At 40.6% G+C, this 22,452-nt stretch overlaps 1 protein-coding gene across 2 annotated transcripts in view; it reads left to right on the plus strand.

Moving 5' to 3' along the window:
• Nucleotides 1-22,452, plus strand: part of AFF2 (ALF transcription elongation factor 2) — a 340,529-nt gene that overhangs the window by 285,059 nt on the left and 33,018 nt on the right. For both annotated transcript variants that reach the window (XM_068411834.1, XM_068411835.1), the window contains 2 exons: nucleotides 19,532-19,694; nucleotides 20,222-21,241. In XM_068411834.1, the coding sequence (XP_068267935.1) occupies nucleotides 19,532-19,694; nucleotides 20,222-21,241 (1,183 nt within the window). The remainder of the gene's footprint in view (nucleotides 1-19,531; nucleotides 19,695-20,221; nucleotides 21,242-22,452) is intronic.

Genomic DNA, 22,452 nt, shown 5'->3' on the forward strand with positions numbered 1-22,452 from the left:
CAAATATGATTGAACATATGCCTACGTGCATCGTGTGTCCCAGACAGCTACGGAGAGACCTTCACACCTGTGATGTTGCAAAATGCAACTCTTGAACCAGCATTTAAAACAAGTCTTTAAGAATGTGAAGCGAGTATAACTGATACCGAAGTGTCTGGCTGGCTTGTGAATAGCCTGAAACTACTTTTCTCTGAGATGCAAACGATACTGTTCAGTGCAGTGGGGGCTGATACAGATGATGACAGGGCTGCTTCAAGGATCAACATCTGTTACCCAAACAGTCAGCATGGCCAGAAAGGAGAGAACATCTCTCAAGGAGATACAGTGTGGGCGTTTATAGGGTGAATTCCCCCTATGCTGTGGGAAGTGAGTCTGTGACAAACTATCAGTATGGAAGATGTGTGCGGGAGAGTTAGACATGAACACCTGCAGGCATTTAACAAGATATAAATGGTATCCTGGATGTCCCTGGTTGTATTTTACGGCAGCAGCATTCCACATTTAGAAAGTAGGAGAAACTGCTCTGGTAAAGTCTAATCCAGTGGCCTAAAAACAAGACTTGAAATAGGAATCTTAATTTTCAGTGCTTGCCTTTTTTCCCCAAAATCTCTGTAGTATTGGTCAGACAATTCAGAACTGTCCAGACTGTGTGCCAAGATTTAGATGTCTTAAAAATCCTTATAGAAACAAAGAGTACTAAAAGTTTTGCTTGGGATTTGGTTAATTGTTGTGGGAAATGCACAGGAATTTGGAATAAGGCATTTTGTTGAAGACTTCCTATATTGAATAAATGTCTTAGGTGTTCTCATGTATGTGTAATATATACATCCTAGATGGCATGCCAGCATACAAAAAAAAATCACTCTAATAGTTATGTCACTGCAAAACCTAGGTGTAGAGAAGAGCCTGGAAACTCTTAGCAGATTCTTCTTGGTCTTTTTGTGAAAGTATGTGGAAAAAAACCACACAGTTGTTCGTTGTTTGTAAGAATAAGGAAAATTATAGTGCAGTCTGCAAAACTGATAACTTTTTACAGAAAAGAAACAGAAGCATATGAATTCAGTTATATTAAGTGCTTTTTCATAAGTATCTTCAATCAAATAAAATATTTTGACAGTCTTGAGAAAAAGATACTTTTATTAAATTGATTGAAAGGTTCCATTGGCTTTGCATTGTACTGCATAAGACATCCCTCATAGACAGGATGCAGCCAACTTAAAGTTCTCAGCAGGGACTGCACTCTGGGCTTAGCTGATTACATAAAACATTTTAAGCCAATTTAATGAAACAAAATATTTCATTGTGGATGAAATTAACTCAAAATATTTTATTTGAATTTTCCCAATAGAAATGTGTTACTTTGGAGGGGAGTTTGAAATTTTCTTGCAGGTAGTAATGCTGATTTTAATGAGAATTTGTTTTTGTCAGGTTATCCTGGGGGAGAATTTCTAAGAGCTCTGCTGTGTTTTCCATAGAAGAGCTAATTAAGATTGCACTTCTCAAGTCCTGCTGGGCACAAGATCTGTGGTACAAACCTCCTGCATCAACCAGTGGAGCACCAGACCCTCCAAATAAGTTATAATAGGTTGCAGTACCCCTACCTGACCGCGAGACAGGATCAGGCCATGGGCTTCTGCAGACTTGTACTTGGGGCAGTGCCTTTAGGTGATTTAGGTTTGCCAGCAGTGGAGGGGTGAAGAGCACTGCAGATGCTCAGCCGCTGTTCAGCAAAGGCAGCTGGAGCTGATGTGACTGAATAAAGAGGATTTCTTTCAAGCCCATTGGGCCCAGGGTGATTACTGAACACTACAATCAGGGTCTTTTACTTTTTTTTTTTTTTAGGTTTGATTGCCCTTGCATGAGACTCGAAGGCAGAGAAAGGGCTGTGGCACTATAGATTCCTATGATCTCCCCTTGCCATGTAATCAGAAGAGCTCTGCAATTGAATATTTCACAATAATCACTGCATTTTCAATGGGGATGATATAAAAGCAAATATCAAGGCCTCTGGCTGACAAAAGCAGAATACAGAGGGAAAATATGAAAATAGCAACTTACTTCAGCAATAAAGAGAGTATATTTTATACTGCAGTTTTTCTTTTTGTTAAATCATGACTTTCTAGTAAATGACATCCCAGAAGATATTTATCAAAGCAGGAAAGCACTAGAAAGGAGCACCCTGCATTCACTTTAATATTTCTCCTTTTCTTCTGACATTTTCTTGCCTAGAGATCTAATTCCATTAAATATGTACATTTTTGACTGGAAGACTTCTTCATGTATCTTTCAGATGAATCTTAAAAGTACATAAGGTCTGTAGGGCAGGTTTTTTTAAGTGCAAATGAGGCGCACAGTAGAATATTGTCTATGAGGCTTTTCAAATTATTTATATTCCTGCAGTGCTTTACCTTTCTCTTTCTGTGATAATGATAAGGAAGAAGTGAGACTCCAGTGCACCTTATGTGGAACACAGTCAAACAACATTAGTCATATTTAATATCTGACATGCAGGAACTTACTTTGGTTGAGCTCCATTTTTATGGGATTTATTAGACGTTATCATGTCTGTAACTTTCTCTGATCCCATAGCGCATTGAAGTGTTAAAACCTGTTAGGCTCGTGCTTGGTCAGTGTTAGAGCCCCGTTACGCTCTTGTGAATGGATATAAATTAACATTCCTTCATTAAGCCTGCTTTGCAGTAAATGTGAATCTGCTGTAGGAATAATGACAGCTAAATGCTCTGTTGGCCCCCAGCCATGCCCACTTGTGCTGTTCTCCTCCAGCCTTCTTCTGATGCTGTGTAGAGCAGGACCATGACAGTGCTTGGAAAGACATACTCTCGAGGTCACTTGGGTGCTGTAGAAAGTGGTGTTGGGGCTGACTAGGTGGCTGTGTTCCCCGCACCAGCTTTGAAACAATGACCTTATGTTGTGTTAGAGGCCAGTCTGCTGTAAGAGGTGCTGCTTCCAATTTGGTATAAAGCAAAGTTCCTGGCCATTTGCAGTCATTAAAAATTTCATTGCTTTCTCATAAGAATTTGAGTTAAGGGTGTTAATCCTGGTGTCCCAGCCAAATTACTACTTAAGTAATTATAATCTGCCTAAATGTCTGCCTGTACTGCTGCTAGTGTCACCCTCCTCCCATTATCTCTGAGCACCTCGAGCCTTATTTCAGATTCCACATTTGAATAACTTATCCTCACTGTCATGCAGTGGTCTTAGCTGTGCTTTACCAAGAAATATACAGAGCTATGCTGACATAAAATTTGGGATGGTAAGACTTTGCTTTCTCTGGTTGTGTTGAGATGTTCAATGACTTAAGCTTCCGCAGAGGAGGGAGGGTCTTCAGCAGGAACAAGGACTAGCAGTGACCTGTTAGGTGTCTCTCTAGCAGGAATCTGAGAGCTGAATAAGTCTTTCCAAAGCTTTTACTCTGCCAAATGTTTATACTTTCCATAGTGTTACCTAGCTATAATACCTCCAAAAATCATGTGGTCAAGGGCTATATGAAATATAAGGCTATGTTCAGTCCACAAACTCTGGGCTACTTATCTCTATCTTAACAAAAATGGCGAATTGTTCAACAGAGCCTCTCTGTCCTGCCCTGGCTGTGGCTACTTGCATGTTCTTATATCTCCTCAGCTCTCCTCTCAAGACCTCCTAGTTCTTCTGTCCTGTTGCAGACTTTGTCTTGCTGCCCCTTTCGTTGGTTACTTTAACTCTTGTTTTCTCTTGGGCTCTTCCTTAAAGTCACACTTGCAAATAATCTCATTTTGCGTTTAGTGCCTCCCACATCTGGCATTCTGGGTCTTGCCTAGTCCAGGACTGTGGCAATGTGTCCCAGGTTTGAAGCATGGTGTGGAGGCCTGTGAAGGTATCCCCTACACAAAGCAAGTGCTTGCACTTCCCTTCTCCTAAAGGATATTTAGTTCTCCTCATATGGAGGCCAGCTTTACTGAGGAGAAAGAAATGGCTGTGATAAGTTATTTTGCCTATGCCACTTAAATATCTGCTCTTCGGATGATGGGCAGCTCTCCAACATGTGAGCAGCAGCTACAAAGCTGAGCAAGGTCCATAAAAAATGTCTTTCTCCTGCGTCGCTTGTTGTACAGAAGTGCAAGTGCCTGTGGGGATGGTTGCACGAAGTGCATATATATCCAAGTTGAACAAAATGTAGCAAAAATCAGGACTGTATCTAGTCCCAGATCCTAAAAGTATTTCTGTTGGAGCTGATACTTAGCCTTTTCCAGGAATTTAGTTTACTGTTTGCTTACAAGTTGCAGAATATAAATAAGCCTCATTTATGGTCACCACTGAGAAAGCCTAAACCCCAAATAACTGACACCAGTGTATTAAAACATGCCACACTCCCAGTGAAAAACAGTACCTGAATATGAACTCTGTAGCTTTGTGGCTGCTCTTGGAGCTCAGCTCCATGTTAGACTTGGAGCTTGAAAGCCTGGCCTTAATTTTGGTCTCCACCTTCCCCGACAAAACTCCTTTTGTTTCTCGTCCTTGTGTATGTTGTTTTGCTGTTGAATTTCATTCAAGGTGTAATCTGCTACAATAATGTTGCTTTCACCTTAAGCTCCTCAAGCATTTTTGGCCTGATGAGTGCTCTCAGCTTCCTTCTCCTTCACTTTTTTCCTTTTCCTTTTTTTCTCTTCCTTTTTTCCTTCTCTGAGGAAATACCCACTTTGCTCAGATTCCTTCTGGTGCCCTGGCTGAAGGAGGATACTGCGAATCATAGTGCTGATGTTGAATTATATCTTAGTCTTTTACCTGCTCAAGGAGTTCTTGTGCCTACTGACTTCTGCAAAGTGTTGTCTGATAGCATTTCCCATCAGCTCAATATATTCCCAGAAGTACTTGAGCTGAGGCAGTTTTAGTTGCACTGCAATCAGTGTTGGGGGTGGAGGGGAAGTACCTTTCATTTTAACACTGAGACTGCAAGAACTTCCCATCCATGTTTCCTTCCTTTGGGCTGCCTGGCTGCTGCTCTCCACATGCGCACTCCATCCCCAGATGTTTTGATAATATCTCTGCTGATAAGTACTAGCAATACATCAACAAATAAAAGTGCAAAGTAAATAATCACTGTCAGCAGAAATATATAGTTGAGACAGCATGTTTTGAAATATGCAGAGGTGAGAGTCTGTGATCCCTTGAAGAGCCAAGACCCACGTACATGCTGCCATATGGCTTCAGGCACCTATGGGATCCAATAAGAAAACTGTCAGCAGTTTTTCATTTGTACCCACGTAACAGGATGCGAGGTGCATGCATCTCTTCATGTCTTCCATGTAAAACATCTGAAGACAACGGGTGAGGCATTAGCAAGATAAATATATGGCCAAGCCCAAAAAGAGAGAAGACAGATTGGTGTTAGGAGAAAAAAATTTAAATTGTGCTTAACAGCCTACCACAGGAAACTGGTTGAGAGAGGTAATGATGCTAAGTATGAGAAGCAAATCCTTCTTTTCTCACAAGGTGTTCCCTGCCTGAATCTCATCAAGCCAAAAAAAAAAGCTTCTCTAAGGCTTCTTGTCCCCACTATGTTAGATAATTGTTATATCCTTGCATTGCTTTGTTCCTACTTCTGCCATTGATAGCAGCCTAAGGGAAGAAAGGTGGGGAAATATGTTGCTTCTGCAAAATCCTTGTAGGAAGAATAGCTAGAACATAAATGATACTGTTTTGGCTTCAAAAGGGTAAGCAGGTGTCTTAGGAGTCCCAGAAGAGTGATGTGCAAGCTTGTACAAACAACCTCCGAATCACGCCTGTTTGTTATTCACACAAACAGAGTTGAAACCATCTGAATTCCTCAGTTCCCAGAATTCAGATGGTGCACAATGGCCCATAATGAACAGCACCTGTGCTTACCTCAATTGCTACGCAGAGCCAAACAACAGCAAGAAGGGCTTTCAAGAATATTTTTTCAATAATGGATTTAGTTATGCCTTTCATAATTGGATTCAAAAGCTCAAAGTTTCATTTTGCAACTTGTTCATGAAATTTGTATGAAAAAGTCTGGCATTTATTCAAAAGAAATACTCTATGAACAAGAAATTGCAAAACAGCCAACTGCTGGTAACTAAGCAGCCAAATTATAGTCCAAGCACTTGGCAAATACACCGTCTTTTTTATTATTTCAGTAATTGAATTTCTGTTAAAGCGTGGAGCATAATTTAACATCAGGAATTTATTTATAATACAATAGTGTTTCAGTAATAAATGCATTATTATTGTCACTTTTAATGGAGTCTTATGTATTCCCTCAGAGACTATGTGGCAGACTCTGAGACAACCACTGCATCAGTGTTGTTTGTAGACAATTGAATTAATTGGAGACAGGGTCATTAACTCGACCTGAATACCTCTGATTGCTTCTGTAAATAAGGTTAGAGAGCAAATGGCTAATCTTTGTTGTCATTATAGATTCTTTTTACATTTTCACACTGCCTTGTATATTAAGATCATTTTGCTAAGCAGCTTTTCAGGCTGTCGTCGTGTTTACAGTATTGTCTTGCATGGCATACAACCGTAATTGTATCAGACTTACATTTCATTTCCCATATCTGTATAAAACATGATACTAGAGAGAGACCTATTCTGAATTGCAGCACATAAAAACCATTGGACCAACAAATTAATAAACCAAAATGAATAAGCTGTAGCATTAAAAAATAATCAAATCACAAAACAAAAGTTGATTTTGTTTGCTTTTGTTTGAAAATTCCAACCTGTGAGACTTGCCAGGGATAATATAGTGAGTCCATCACTCAGTTGGGAACATGACCTGCAAGGCCAGCTCTGTGTATACCAGCCTGCGAGTTAAATGTTATCCTGACTTTTGGCATGGATTTTCTTGGAAAATGAGCAGCAGGCTGTCATTCAAGCACAGATACAACACAGATATTTTTCAAGGAGAGATCCAAAAAAAGGTTGTGAGCACACTGTTCCATTTCTCAACAAACTTAATAAAGAATGTAGCCTGAGAGGCTTAGGAAGGCATGTGTCAGGAACAGGAGACACCCTAAGCTTGAGAATGAGGTCAGGTTCACATTGAACTCAGGGATACCAGCTTGTCATCACTCCCATATTCCACCATATACTTAAAAAAACACATTGCTTTCTCAGAAACAGTCTTGTAAGTGGAAGAAAACAGCTGGCAGTGACTTATAATATGCCTGGTATTTGCACGTATTTCTTTCATTCTAAATTTATATTCAAGATGGGCTTGAACCCAAACCCCAGATATGCAGTGTGAGTTATCCAAACTCTGGAGCCAAGTGTGGGATCCTGAGTCCATCTGTAACCTAGATGATAAGTGGTGTTTTATGAATTCAGATTCAAAAATAACAGCCTCTCTACTTCAAAACTAGCAAGTACAGCTTTCCACTTCAAAACTGTGCCCATGTCAAACTCCCATTGACAGTCTGTTGGTGCAGGAATCCAGCCTGACTTGAGCATGGTGGGAGGAACATGCTGCCACAGTATGTTTTCTCTCAGCAGCCTCTACACAACACACTTATAAGAACATTTAGGGATGTTGTTTCATTTAAAAAGAAAAGGAAGAAACAAAGGATTGAATAGATGCTAAATTGTTCCACAGTTTTGAAGGCATCATTTGAACTTACAGACTGACCTTGTTGGTTTTGCTCTGCAAAAAAAGAGAGAGATCAGCCAAGCAGTCTTATTACTATGCAGGATCCAGCTTAGTACTGATCTGAAATTCAGGGTGAGCCTTTTAGGTCTGGGCCACAGCGTCTCTGTCTCTCCCTGTGCATTTGCAAGGGACGCGAGCACTGGTGGTGTTCACCTTGGAGGCCTGCTGCAGAAGCAACCGGTTCTGCTCAGCCTCTTTGACCATTTGTACTCCCTTCTACTGTAGGGGCTGGCTCTTCTTGGTTAGTTTAGCTTTCTGGTCCATGATACTCCAAATACTGCAGGCAATGTTAGAGAGAGTGGTTTGGATTTTTTTTATTCTAATGCAGGAAATAAGTCAATACTTCTCTACTTCCCTGCTAGCAGAGTGACATCTCACTGCTGATTTTTGTCATTAATGAGCAAGAGAGCTTCAGGTCAAGTAACAGGCAAGCACCATGCCACACTAGAGCATTAGGAGATTGAGGCTGTCTGGGCAGATGCGTGAAAAACGCATTTGCACCCTACTACAGGAATGATTATCAATAAAAGGTTCAACGGAGATCGAACTTTGCCTATTTGCCTATTTACCTATGTATCCATGAGGGGTTTGGGTCTTGCTGACCTTTGCTTGTTGGCAGACCTTCAACAAATCATTGCTGATGCAATAACCCGTCATCAATCTGAGGAAAAACAGATGGTGGTAATGTTGAAAAATCCATTTCTTGTAACTCAGGAACATAAGTGTCCAGAATGAAAGCTTCTTAGCTGGAAATTTTTAGGAAGAACTAATTTAGCTGATGCTTAAAGATCTAAATTATTTTGTCCATATTGAAAAAATAGACAAAATGTTACTTTTTTTCAGCACCACAATGACAAAACCTACTTTATATTCAGGATTATGGTCACTCCACTGCTCTTTTCCTGAACCCCTCTTGGGGAATACAATGTTTGTCCACAATCCTTTCCAGGTCAGATTTTAACTGCCTCTGCCAGGCATCCCAGTTTCTCTCAGCCTCGGTTAAGAAAGCAGGCAGTGTGACAGAGGGGATGAAGTACTGAGGTAACACTTCAGGAAGGCATCCAGTGATGCAACTGTTACTTCTGATGATCCCAGTTAGTCTTTGTTGTTTAAATCAAAGCTGGCTCCAAACTTGTCCTCAGCATTCACCCAGGCAGTGCAAACCTATTTGTGGTGATTTGACTCGACTCCCGCAGAGCTCCATCCTGAAGGTGCTGAGCACCACCAGCTCCCTTTGGAAGACATGGCAACTCTGCCCACAAGATCCCCGCAAGTAGGTACGGAAGATAATAGGATCTTCCCTTTATTTTGGTGTTGATGAAAAAGGCTGATAGGCAAGATTTTCAGCCAGATAACGTTAAAGAATTAAAGATTCTCTGTTTCCTTTTGCTGTCATTCAAAATAACAAGCATAGAAAATTCTGTTTAAAATAGCTGAGCCTTTTGACTTAAAGGGTTTTCATGTCGAAGATTTAAGATGTCAAGTTTAAACATGACGCTGATAGTATTAGGCAAAGTATGAGAGCAGATACTTGTAGTAACTGTCATTTTTTCTGACTGTTTATTAATGGCCTTTTGTGATTTATAGTGAATGTTGTGAAGGATCTTCAGGTCCATTTATCACTCAAAGAAGCACCTTTTTTTCCTTAATACCTATGTATGTCATAATTAAGGGTGGATGGTGCTTGAAGATTTAGCTCTGTTCTTAACATAGGATCCTTCAAGATTATATTTAATCCTAAATAGATTTAATACCTTTTTTTAATCTATAAAGCAGTATATTATGTAACTGACAAAAATCAACAGCATTAAAAGGAGCTCACATTAGACAGCTATATAGAGAAAGTTTAGATTTTCACTCCAAATGGGGTTTTTCACCCCATTTTGAAATAAATTGTAAGGAAGACACCTATGTTTCAGCATTCAGCTTTATTGATATTTTACTAGACAGGTTTCTCCTTGTTCAAAAAACAAGTCATGTGTGCTGAAGTACATCTTTATAACCATGAAAGGCTCTGGTGGTGTGCCATAAATTCATCATGTGCCTTTAGGAATACTTCTTTAAAAACTATTTCAGAGCAATTGCCCATTATTAATAATGATGATTCCTTTTTACTATTATGGCAGTAGCAGTGAAACTAAGTGTCTGCTTGTGGTTTTCATTAGTGTCTGTGTACTTCTGTGGCCCCTGTTATCCTACAACTCAAATCTGATGAATATGCTTGGAGACTCACAATACTATCTGTATTAAAAACAGTGAAGAAGCGCCAGGAATTGAACTGTTTTGCCCATGAAATCCCAGAGAGACACAGGAATCGAACCAGGTTTCTAAAGTGCCAGACTGGTGCTATAACCACAGGGTTGTCTTTCTTTACAAACATGCAGTATTCATTTCCATAGAGGTGGATTATTTGTGCCTTAACTATTTGAGTATGTGCCTATGAACCATGCCATGCCTCTAGCACTGATCCTGCTGTTTCATGCTTTGTACAGTGTATAATGCATGGAGATTGCTACCGGTTTGTGAGCAGCTGAAGCTCATTTAGTAAAATATTACCCAATTTGTTCTGATTGTATGCAGTTTTTATCTCTGCCCTTTTCTGTATTGCTTGTTTTACTCATGATGCTCCTGACAGTAGCCACAGTTGGAGCAACCTTGAGCCTTCTCTAAATGGGGGTGGCTTTACCAGACTGCAACAGGCTGTTTTCCTTTCTCTGGCTTGCAGAGACTCGTGTTCCTGGTTCATCCTCTTTGGTCTGGTCTGGAGCTTTGCTCTGCTGATCTGCTCCCAGGGGATTCCCCTGGAGAGTAAATCCTCAGACGGTTTCCTGAGCTGACGTTGTGCCGCTTGTACATAGCGCCCAGGTGTGAATGACTGCGCGTGTGCTGTAAAGCTCGGGAAAATCAGGGTATGCCTTTTGGCACCTTTTCAAGCTCAGAGGTATTGTTTTATGTGGGGTAAGAAAAAAAATCCTAATTTCTCATGTTTTCTGACTGCTTGGTTGCTCAGGTTAGTACAATTAGCTTTCCTCGGATAGCAGATGAGACTGGAAATGTTGAGGATCTGGAGGTGGCCTGTGGATCCATCTGCACCAGTGTGGTTTGGTCCCATAGCTCCCAGTTCTCTTCCCACTGGGCTCTGTAAGATGGATTCTGTTTTCAGTTAGAACTGAAGTAGAAGTGAGTTAGAACGAGCAGGGTAATTCATTTACAATGTTACGTGTCCAAGTTTCTGCCATACATGAATAAGAAAAAAAGGTAACACTTTGCTTTTAGAGGTTCACTTTGGACATTTTTTATCATGACCACACTCGAACTTTCTGCTGAAATAAGTAAAACCAAAGTGCAAATAAGTGATTCATTAAAAAACATTTTATGTTAACTTAAAATTATAAATCAGTAGAGGGGTGAATATGTACTTCAAAACTTTCACAGAGGATTCTCAAAGTGTACTGGAAGATGCAGTACTCCACATTTCCTTTGTGGAAAATAAATAAGTTTCTATATATCAATACTCATATCTATCTTGATTCAGTGGGGCAATATTGATATAATAAAATGGTTCCATTTACATCAAATGAGGCCCTTTGGAGTCTCACAGTAAGAGACAGTATTCTTGTTCTTCAAGATGCCAAACAAACAGTAGCACATCAGGGCATAGTACAAATAATGCTCTCTGACACTTGAATCCATTCACTAAAATACTGTACATCAAAAAGCCTACATCCGTTGCATTCCCTGAATAATATCGTGCTCACAAAATTGTTTCCAAACTCTGAGGTGAGCAGGGTGATGCATGCACAAATCATAGATACAATATTGCCTTTAATATGCAAAATCCTCTTCTCTTCCATGTCAAGTGTGTATGAGTGCTGTGAAATTGGAAGGAGAGCGATTACCATACCAATAGTTCAGAAAGTTTTTTATGTGCACCGTTAGGGATGTGCCATTAAAATTCTTCCTCTTTTGTTTGTTTTTTTATAATTTCACAGGCAGTTTGATATGTTACACCTGTTATTTATCGCAGTTGTGTTAAAGAGTCAGAACTTACTGTAGCCCAGGAATAAAACCAGGAAAAGGGACAGAATAGGACAGTAGAAACAGTACCGTGGTTAAAGTCACATTGCAGATGTATATACACAGTTCCACCTAGGATATGTGGCTAATGTAATTCTTTATTGGAAGGCTTTGACCTTGTTACAGATTCTTGGCAGCTTTTCCCCACTCTGTTCATTACTAATGCAAGCTGTCAATCACTTTAGTTCTGCTTTGACATAGATTGTGGCTCATAGGAGTTAGCTCTGTCATTCTTTTTATTTCTTTCATCTTTACTATCCTTTTTTTATTGTCTTTAAAGCTGGAAGTATAAAAGGGTTATATGTATATGAAAAAAATCTGTTTCAGTAACTCTATCAATCTTGTTATAAACAGTCTTTGATTAAAACAGTTACTTTTGAACACAGTAAGATGAGAATGTGGCTTTTTACATACAACATCTTGTAAATTACCCTCCTCCTCAAAATAAATCAGAACTCCTATTTGCATTACAGTGTTCAGGACTGATACAGGCAGATCGGCTGCCACATCCTGAATAACATATTAGAGAGGTTTTCCCTTTCCATGTGTTTTGACATGAGAGAGCCATCATAAGTGATGTCTTACTATGTGTGCTAATGTTAGCTGAAGTAACAATTTCCACACCTGATGTCATTTCATTGACCAAGGTGCTGATTAATATTTTAAAAGGGCTTGATACAGGTTTTCAGTTCCTGTGTCAACCCAATCTTTGAAAGTTTAGATTTGAATCCTATGAGCCTGATGATAAATAATTTAATACTAACCAATGGAAAGGCAGTGAACAAATCATTCGGAGCAATCCTTTTCTTTAAAAAGCAATCTAATGGCAGTCATATATAAGTTTGAAGATGTAGATATGAACAATTCATTGTAAAAAAATGGCAGCTCCCTTTCAAATTAGAAGAGAATATTACTTCCTGATAATGGTGTAAGAATAGAAGAGAAATAAAACTTCGTTATTGAACAGTTATGGTATTAAATTCTGACACTAAATATTAATTTGCTAGGTGCTGCTCTATTATGATCTGCTAGAATAATGAAGCGGCCTTTTTTGAACATTTACTCAGAATTCAGTGAGCTAAGTAACTCCTAGTAATGCCCCCCAGGTTCACAGTTTTTCTGTAGAAATAGAGTCTGGAGGAGAGATTGGGCTAGCTTCTGGAAAGCTGAAGCCAGTTTGTTCGTTTGTCTATTGTATCAGAATAAAGGGTAGTGAGTGGGAGAATACCAGTATCCCCCCAAGAGTGAGTGTTACTGTCTACTCTGGTAGATGCTGTAGCATGGTTGTAGTGCACAAAAGTCTTACTCGGAGCTGGGTGCCCACTTTTCAGTGCCCTGTGCAATCAGAGTCTTTGTTCTGAGGAATTTGCATTTTAAATAGACAAGCCAGATTAAGGATAGGCAACATAGTCTCTCTTTTACTCAGCAGGAACTGATGCACAGACTATTTTCTTCTCGGACACAAAGCAAAATTCATACAAGTCCCACTCCAGTGCCTCAACAGGGAGATCAACCACTCTGACAAGTCTGTAGTCACTTTTCCAGCATAGACCTTCCCCTTTCCAGATTTCATTGGTTGAATTTTCCCTCAAAATAGGCCTGTGCAGTAAAGCAACCTTTGTAGAGTGCTGCTTCTTGTGGAAATACATTGCCAGCATTGATATACCGTTGACTCACTGGTCAGTTCCCATCTACAATTTCCCACTGCCCAGCAGTGCTCTGCTTTCTCAGAGTTTACAGTTTGATTTCTAGGTAGAGCAATGGAACAAGTGGCCAATTCATCATTACCCTAAAAAGGAAGGGTTGGAATGAATAAACCTATTGTTGGAGGGCACTGTCTGTTTGCCAGATTCTCTTCACAGCAATTAACGTGACTATATCTAATTGGTGTAAAGTGCAGGGAGACAGCTAAGGACTTGTTAGGAATTTTTGTTCCTTGATGAGTTTTACTGCAGTAGTCTGAATTATATGAGGGGTTTTTTTTACATAGAATCATAGAATAGTTTGGATTGGAAGGGACCTTTAAAGGTCACCTAGTCCAACCCCCCTGCAGTGAGCAGGGACATCTTCAACTAGGTCAGGTTGCTCAGAGACCCGTCCAGCCTGACCTTGAATGTTTCCAGGGATGGAGCATCTACCACCTCTCTGGGAAACCTGTTCCAGTGTTCACCACCCTCATTGTAAAACATTTCTTCCTTATATCTAGTCTAAATCTACCATCTTTTAGTTTAAAACCATAACTCCTTGTCCTATTGCTACAGACCCTCCTAAAAATCTTGTCCCCATCTTTCTTATAAGCCCCCTTTCCGTACTGAAAGGCCACAATAAGGTCTCCCCGGAGCCTTCTCTTCTCCAAGCTGAACAACCCCAACTCTTTCAGCCTTTCCTCACAGGAGAGGTGTTGCAGCCCTCTGATCATTTTTGTGGCCCTCCTCAGGAACTGCTCCAACAGACCCATGTCTTTCCTTGCATATGTATGTATTTACATATGTGCATATTTACAGGGGAAAAAAATTATTGTTTTTCTTATTAGAGGTTAATGAGTTTTAGTATTTCACGTTATCTTTGCTGTAACTACTAGATTTAATATTGAAAGTCTTTTATTACAACAGTAGAGTAAATTATGTGTTGAAAGTGATATAATAATAGTCTAGATGACAATAACAACAAAAAAGTATAAGCCGCATGTTGGGCCTTCAGTTCTCTAGGCAGCATAATAATCCAGAGACATAATAATGCCAACCCTGCTTTAATTGGCTTTGGAAAAATAACCCATGAATTAAAAAACAGACAAGCTGCAGGGAGATATTTAAATTTAGGCAGGTCACCTGTACCAGTGAACTGCAGTGAAGGAACGATGGTTGGCGTGTCATGAGCTTGATGCAGTTCCTCACCAGGAGCCACCAGCAGCCGGCTCCAGTGCCTGCTCTTGACTGATGCCACACACCTGCAAGCCTCAGAGGCTCTGTAGTTAAGCTTGAGCTCAACAAGTGCTGAAAACCACTGGCAGGCACTGGTGATACTGATGTTTGTCCCCTCCTTCAAGACATTTCCCATCTCAAACTTTGTGCCCACGCTGTGCACAGTCATTCTGCCAAGCAGCAAGGGACAGGTTGCTGCAAAAGCAGAGGAAGGGAGATAGGTGAAGATGCTGCAGAAGAGCTTCCTTCCAAATTGCTTCCAGATGTGCAGGTCACTCCTGTCTGCTTCACTGTTTGATAGCAGGGAGGAGACCAGCTTACCAGTCTGCAGGCAACTAGAGACATCATCGTGGTGGCCTTTGCCAAAGATGGAGGTCTGGCTCTCCTCCCACCTACAGTGTGGGTGTCACTCCAGTGTCTCTCATCTCCATGGCACAGGAGAAGCTACTCTGGAGAGGGGTAAGGAAGTGCTGATCCACCTGGCCTGAGCAACGGGGATCCTCACTGCTGAGCCATGTGTGTATGTGTCTGCCCAGATACCACAGCCATGGTCAGAGCTCTGGGTCAGGGCAGAGCACGTCTGACTGCCCTGCAGGATTCAGCTCAAGTGCTGAGCACAGGGCTTGGAAAATGGGGAGAACAAAATGAAAAGGGGGCCGAAACTGATGTTTCTATTAACTGCAGAGAGACTTCACACTTAGAGAATGTGACAGGCCTGCACTGAGAATGAGGATGATTGTAATACCTCTAATGTTTGCTTTGTGTGTTTGGATTGCAAGCTCTTTGGCCCAAGGGCTGTGTCTCATCGTGTATTTACACAGATCCCAGCACAGCAGGTCACTGGTCTCAGTAAGGGCCTCCAATCTCAAGTGATAATAATGAACTGGCTTTCTTCTAAGGATTATTTACCCAAACAATACTGTGTTCCATTGTGCAGCATTGTTTTTATTAATTTTTTTTTTTCAGTTCAAATGAAATAAAAACATTGTCTACCCAAACACTGAGGAACAATATGAGTGCTCATCTCCTGCTGGGAGATAAAAATTCAACAGTTTCAAATACCAGTGCTTCCTGGCCCCTTTAGTCGCTTTGAGGACTTGTGTCTGATGATAAAATGCTTTAAATCCATTTTAAACCTTGTCCAGGCTGGCATTCCTTGTCTGGATCTTAGCAACACAACAAAGCTTGCTTTGAAAGCCTCTTAGAGAGGCAACCCCCAGTTCATGTAGCTGATACTTATGTGAAGAAGCCTGATTTATTTGTATAACAGCTGCTTGAATGCACATTTGCAGAATCTATCCCAGCATCTTTCAAAACACGTGATTTAACTTTAAAGCTGAAGAAGTCTTTGGGAAGAGTGCAAAACAACCTGTTCCTTTGAACTAAAAGATATATTTTATTTAAGGAAAAAAAACACCCAGAAGACAACCCAGAATCTCTCCACTAAACTCATTTTATTGGAAGCAAAGATTTTTTTTTTTTTTTCCATGCACTTGTATGTGAACGGTCTGTATGTTTTCTTCTGTTCTGCTGAACAGCATTATTAGAAGTTGTGCATGTAGCTATGTGCAAGATCTCTCTATCTTTAATATGGTGAGATGCTAGGAAAGGCATTTTGGGTCTTACCTGATTGTTTTGCAAAGCACACAGACAGAGTTACTCTCAACCCAAACTACATGATGAAAAGTGAATGCTTCTACTTTAAAAATGTAGATCAGCAATGATGTCTTCAGCATGAAACCACCCGATGTAGCCAAGGAATAATTTTATTATCCCAGATGAAAGACAAATATGACCTCATTGTGTTTTGTATGAAAAGCATTATTTTGAGTCTGTCTGGTTCCTGCAAGCTTGCTGAGCTGTGTTATTCAGTAATGTTTGGCATATAACTTTTTCTGAGGCTGGTGTGCAGAAAGAAAGAAAATAAGGCCAGGCTGGAACTACCATCTATTTCCATGGGTTTATTCTTGCCCTTTGAGTTCTTTGTCAGACAGTTGCAGTCTGCTACAGTACAACTCCAGTTGTTTTGTGTAAACGCATCCCAGCTTCAGTGTCAGTTCTCTTCCAAAGTGCTAAAAGATGTAGGTTGTGTTTAAAGGCTGTAAAGGTCTGGCCTTAGCTGCTGGGACACTGGCTTTTCCTTCTTTGAACTATTATAAGAGGTGATATTCTTTAAATGAGTTATCTTAATGAGAGCAAACTTGCCAGCACTGACAACAGAGCATTTTCTTAGGTGGATCTGCACAGATGTGTGAGCAGCCCCACACACATCCTTCTGTATGGGGTTTGCCTGGGCATAAACCACCCCAGGCAAGGAGCTTTGTCACTGCAAGAGTCTGGTGCAGGTTTGCATGCTCTGTTACAAAGGTGCAGGAGATGTGGTGCTTGGGGACACGGTCTAGTGGTGGACTTGGCAGCGCTAGGTTGGTGGTTGGACTTGATGTTCTTAAATGTCCTTTCCAACCAAAACGATTCTATGATTCCATAACTGGGCTGCAGGGGAGGTGGCTGATGCCCCACCAGCTCAGTGCACCCATGGGCCCCACTACTCTCAGCAGGGCCAGCATGTGCCAGGCAGCCGTATGCCCAGTACTGAGCTCTCGGAGAGGCTGCTGGGGGTTAAACATCTCTTCGTCTTCCCAGCCCGCTCTCTGCTAGGGTTGTGGGAACTGGAGTTTTTAGCTAGGATAAAACATTAATATTGCCTTGTTCACTTCCAGTTTGGGGTGAAAACAGAAAATAGAAGTGAAACAGATGAAGCTCACAGATTTAGGGGAAAAGTCATTTCTAAATTACAACTTCATTGTTCTGATAATTCCATAAATAACTTTTTTTTCAAGGCTGATGTTTCATTTTGGTATTTTAGAAAGGAACTGTCATATTTGCCTCCCCAGTTTGAGAACCCTTGAAGTTTTTTCTATGTTTTTCTTATTCTTTCTGCTTGGAAACAATTGTAATGAAGTGGGAAAACTCAGTTTTCAGCTACTTTTAGCGTTTTCCAAATAGAAAATATAAGACCAAAATTACAAGGTATTGAATTGAAAGGCAAACTCCCCCACAAACACATTCACTTTTTCTCCACTGTTTTGTTTCCTTGTTTACTTGTAAAAAAGGAGTGAAAAATGTATTTCCCTACACTTTCTTGAGCTTCACTGAAAAGGAGGGATAAAGAAAGAAAAACAAGTGCACAAACGGTTTCCAAAAATAATGACATTAAATACGAAGTGTAAGATCCATTTTTTAATTCAGCAATGTTTAATTTTCCATAAAACTTTTGAAAATGCCCATATTTTTAAAAACATCTGTTCTTTTGATTTACCTGTTACTTTCAGTTGAAATTTTTTAAGTAGCTCTAGTTGAATCAGTTGAGTGAAGAGCCTCTAGAAGAAGAAAAAAAAAAAGTATATGCACTTAATTGGCAACAAATTTAGTGACTGTAGCAATTACCCAAGTGAGTAATTTTGTTTCATTAATGCACCCTAAAGCACCAAGCTGTTTTGTCAAAGGGCACTGCAGGGTGGTTGCAATGCTCAAAGAGAAAGTTAGTTACCAACCGCGGTGTAAGGGATAGGTTTACCAACAAGGAGGGAGAGAGAAAGTAGCTTAGCTTAAGAAGAAAATTAAAGACCATATATTATTGTCACGGAAGCCAATGGCAATACTTGTAAAGACTCTAGTGGAGCAGGGTCACACATCAGTTTTTTTCTGGCTTTTCCAACTTCCAGTTTCTTAGTTACAGTGATTTTTTTTAGGAGGGCATCTTGATGCACATAGCATCTCAGTTTGAAAGGGGAAGGGAGGCATTTACCTGGTTTACTTGAATCCTTCTCAGAAGAAAGTGGAAAAGCAGATAGCAGAAACGAAGGCAAAGCTGTATTATAACTTCTAAGCATCTCTGGATCACTCGATATGGGACACACACAGCATATGATATATTAAGGTGAAGTATTGAATATCCATAAAGAAGTACTAGCAAATGGTGTCAATTTTCAAACACTTTGCATTGTCAGCTTCACAAATTTAAAATCAATCTTCAAAAAGTCTCCGTATAGATCAGCTGAAGAGACACAAAGCCTTATGGTTATCTCCCTGACAAAAAAGCTGAAATTATAGATGAGTTTATGAAGACTCAGACTGGTAGAATTCTGTAGTGCTAAAATGTGGGGTCATCCAACCTCTCAGTTTAGAAATAAATGCTGAGGAAAAACAATGACACCCAGTGCACTGCTAATAAATACATCTTGGAGGACAGTTGAACATGCAGAAAAAATAGATTTCACGGAGAGGCTTATTTTCAGCATGAATGCCATTTTCTCACTGCGTTATCATAAACATGAGAGAAAAAACAGCTATAAATAAAAAATTCTTGGGAAGTCCCTGGAGACTTGTCAAAAATATGTAGGTTTTGTACGCTGCAGTATAAAAGTATTCATTAAAATTAATTTTTAAAATGCCCTGTCTAATATTAGTTGCCTGATGTCCTTCCTTTGATCATAAATTATAAATAAACCAGCAAAAAATGAAGAAACCATGATTCCACTAATGAATTATTTAAGTGTGATTGTTATTTTTCACAATCATTGTGCTAATAAGCTCAGGCATGTGACGCTGAAGTGTTTCTCGTTTGAGAGTGATGTTATTAGCACCATTATCAGTGTGTCCCATGAAGCATAAACCCAACTGGCTCCTTTGGTGGCTACGCGGTGGCATGGCCGCTGGAGCTTTCATTGGGTCTGTACTGCAGAAGAGGGAGTTGACACTGAGGAAAGTCAGTGAGAACAGGGTTTGCTGGGTGGTTCTCCCCAAGGCAACACTTTAAAAAAGGCAAGCAGCATACTGACACAAGAGGGTCTTCTCCCAGCAGCAGCCTGCCGGTGCCGGTGGCACACCCAACTGGCTTGGCCCATTCCAGCGGCGGCTCCGGGAGCTCCAGCGAGTCCGAGAGCAGCTCCGAGTCCGACTCCGATAGCGAGAGCAGCTCCAGTGACAGCGAGTGCAACGAGGAGTCGCGCAGTGCTACACCGGAGGTAAAGCCACGCTCTCAACTCCTCCCTGTGAGGGCTCTGAGGGGGCAGCGTGGAAGGGAGTGAAATCCTGCTCCGTGTCAGGAAAGTGTTGGAGTTCTGGGCTGTTTGATGTTGTTGACTTTTTTCTCCCTTTACAGTTTTACGTGTATGACCCACATACTCATTCTAGCTTTTGGAAAAATCCTTCTGGCCTACATTTGAATTGCTTTAAAGAAATATTTAGATTTTTGCCAGTAGCTAGAGAAGATTTTATTGACACAGTATTCAGCTGGGACTAAGGAAAGGCAACATGACAAAACTATGTCTTCAGGGACCAGCTAAACTTTTTAGTTGTATTAAATTTCTCCAGGGCCACATTGTAAACCAGATAAGGAAGCCTAATTAACCATAAATACTCCATAAATACTCCCATAAAACTAGCAGTCACCACTAGTTGAGTGAAATAAAAATGTTCAAAACGTTCTCATTTAAAGGGAAAAGCATTGCTTCTGTCTGAGATTTGTTCCTTGTCATTCTTCAAACTGCAGCCTGAACCTCCCTCAACAAACAAATGGCAGCTGGATAAATGGTTAAATAAAGTGAACCCCCACAACAAGACCATCATCAACAATCAAAATGAGCCTCACAGTGAGCCCAGCTCCCAGGCCCAGAGCAACCAGCAGGCTGAAGGGCCAAACAAAGGGAAGCTCAACAACAGCCTGCCTCCGACTGATTCCAAAGACCGGGCGATCCTTAGTCCCATCCGAGAGAAAGCCAAACCGCGAGTTGCCCAGAAAACCCCAGAGGCAAAAAGCTCCAAGCAGAAGTCACCAGCTCATAATGAGCCAACCTCACAAAGGACTACTGGGAAAAAGCAACCCAAAAAGGTAGAAAGGACTTCCAGTGTAGAAGAGTATAACTGGCCCAAACCAAATAATACCAGCAACACTCCCAAAGAAAAAGAAACACAGGAACCCCCCGAGCAGCCAAAGGTTCGAACTAAAGCAGCAGTTGGGAAGACCGCTCCAAGGAAAGAACCACGAACTAGCACAGGTCTCACTTCAGAGAAGAAAAAGTACAGAGGCCCCAGCAAAATTGTCCCTAAGTCCCGGGAATTCATCGAAACTGATTCATCTACTTCTGACTCAAATACAGACCAGGAGGAGAGCTTGCAGGCTAAGGTATTGCCACCTTGCACTGGGCCTGGCAATGGCGTTAAAGTGAAGGACTCTGGCAGTAACATCCTCAGCGTAAGTAGTTTAACTAGCAATGGCAGCAACACGTCCATTGACCAGACCAGCAATGACTTGGAGGAGCAGCTCTTTTCTCCTATCCCAATCGTACAAAATGAACTCCTGTCCCCACTGAGAGAATACGAAGAACTCAGATCTCTGTGGGTGAAAATAGACCTTAGTTTACTCTCTAGGATACCTGGACAAGAGCCTTTTGAGACCACATCTGTGAAAAGTGAACCAAGAGAGGCAAATGTGAAACATAGGCGACCATCTCGAGAGTCCCCTACCCCAGCCGCTGAAAAACCATCCACAAAATCCAAAAGGAAACACAAGGTAAGTCATTTTCATTGCTCAGAGGAAAACACTGAATTTCTGGGCATCCTCGAGGTCAGGACTGCAGGCAGTGGTTCCTCACTGCACCTGCAGCCGGGCTGTAAGGAGGCATCATACCACTAAGGCTTTATTGTTTTTACAAAGGACATACATTTACAAGCATGTTACAAATTAACATCAGAAAATAGCAAAAAACAAACTCCAGCTGACAAAATCAATGAACAATGTAATTTTTTGAAATTTATCTTACAAGCTTTTTCACTGTATTTGCTCACTTACCCATTAATTTCCAGTGTTCTGTAACCTGCAGAAAGATTCCCAATGATGAGTTCGAATTACTGCGGGTTCAGCCATACTCAGAAATTGTGACTTCTGTTTGGAAGGCAGGGTTTTATTGTCTGCAGAATTAAGGCATTTTCACCCCTGGCTTAAACAGGCATAACTTCATTAAAGTCAATGGAATGGTGCTTGCTTATGCTTCTGGTGAATTTAGTCTTTATATTGTTTTGTTTTATAAACAAATGTGATCCATAGCAATATCATTTGCTTAACTAGCTGCTTTCTCTGCACAGCTACCTGAAAAAGCAACCATATTTTGACTTAAGGCATTATGTTTTATCATGTGTTTTATGTTATTTATGCCCAAGGGTATCCTATCTTGTGGGATATGACAGCACACTTCAAACTAAATGTGTTTTCAGAAAAGAAACTGAAGTTTTATATCACAAATGAATTTTTGTAGTCAGTTTTTCCAGCTGAAATGGTTGTGCTCTGATCTGTCTGTGAGAAGTCATCGTAGCAGGGTTTTTTTATACCCCAATTTTTTATAAATCATTGTGAATGTGACTTCAGCTGTCTGTTCTAGTGGACTTCTTGAAATCCTGAATTTGAGCAGTCCAGTGGTACGAGAGAGTTAATACAAGACAAAGACAGACAATGCCAGGCAGACACGGGGTCTGCACCCCTGCCTACATGAGTCACTGCACTGGCTCCTTCCTGGGTGAATTAAGTGGAAATAATCACATGAGTAAACTCAGCAGGTTTTTATTCAATTTATATTCTAGCTGTACACTAAAGGCAGAGACATGAGAAGGAAGGAGAAAAGAAAGAGGAAAGGCGTGTATAAATGGCCATGCTTGTTTGTATGTATAAGTATACCAGGGTATATATTAATTATACAAAAAATCTGCTGGCTAGGTAACTGGTGTCAA

Source organism: Nyctibius grandis, chromosome 13, assembly GCF_013368605.1.
Source record: "Nyctibius grandis isolate bNycGra1 chromosome 13, bNycGra1.pri, whole genome shotgun sequence".
NCBI lineage: Eukaryota > Metazoa > Chordata > Aves > Nyctibiiformes > Nyctibiidae > Nyctibius > Nyctibius grandis.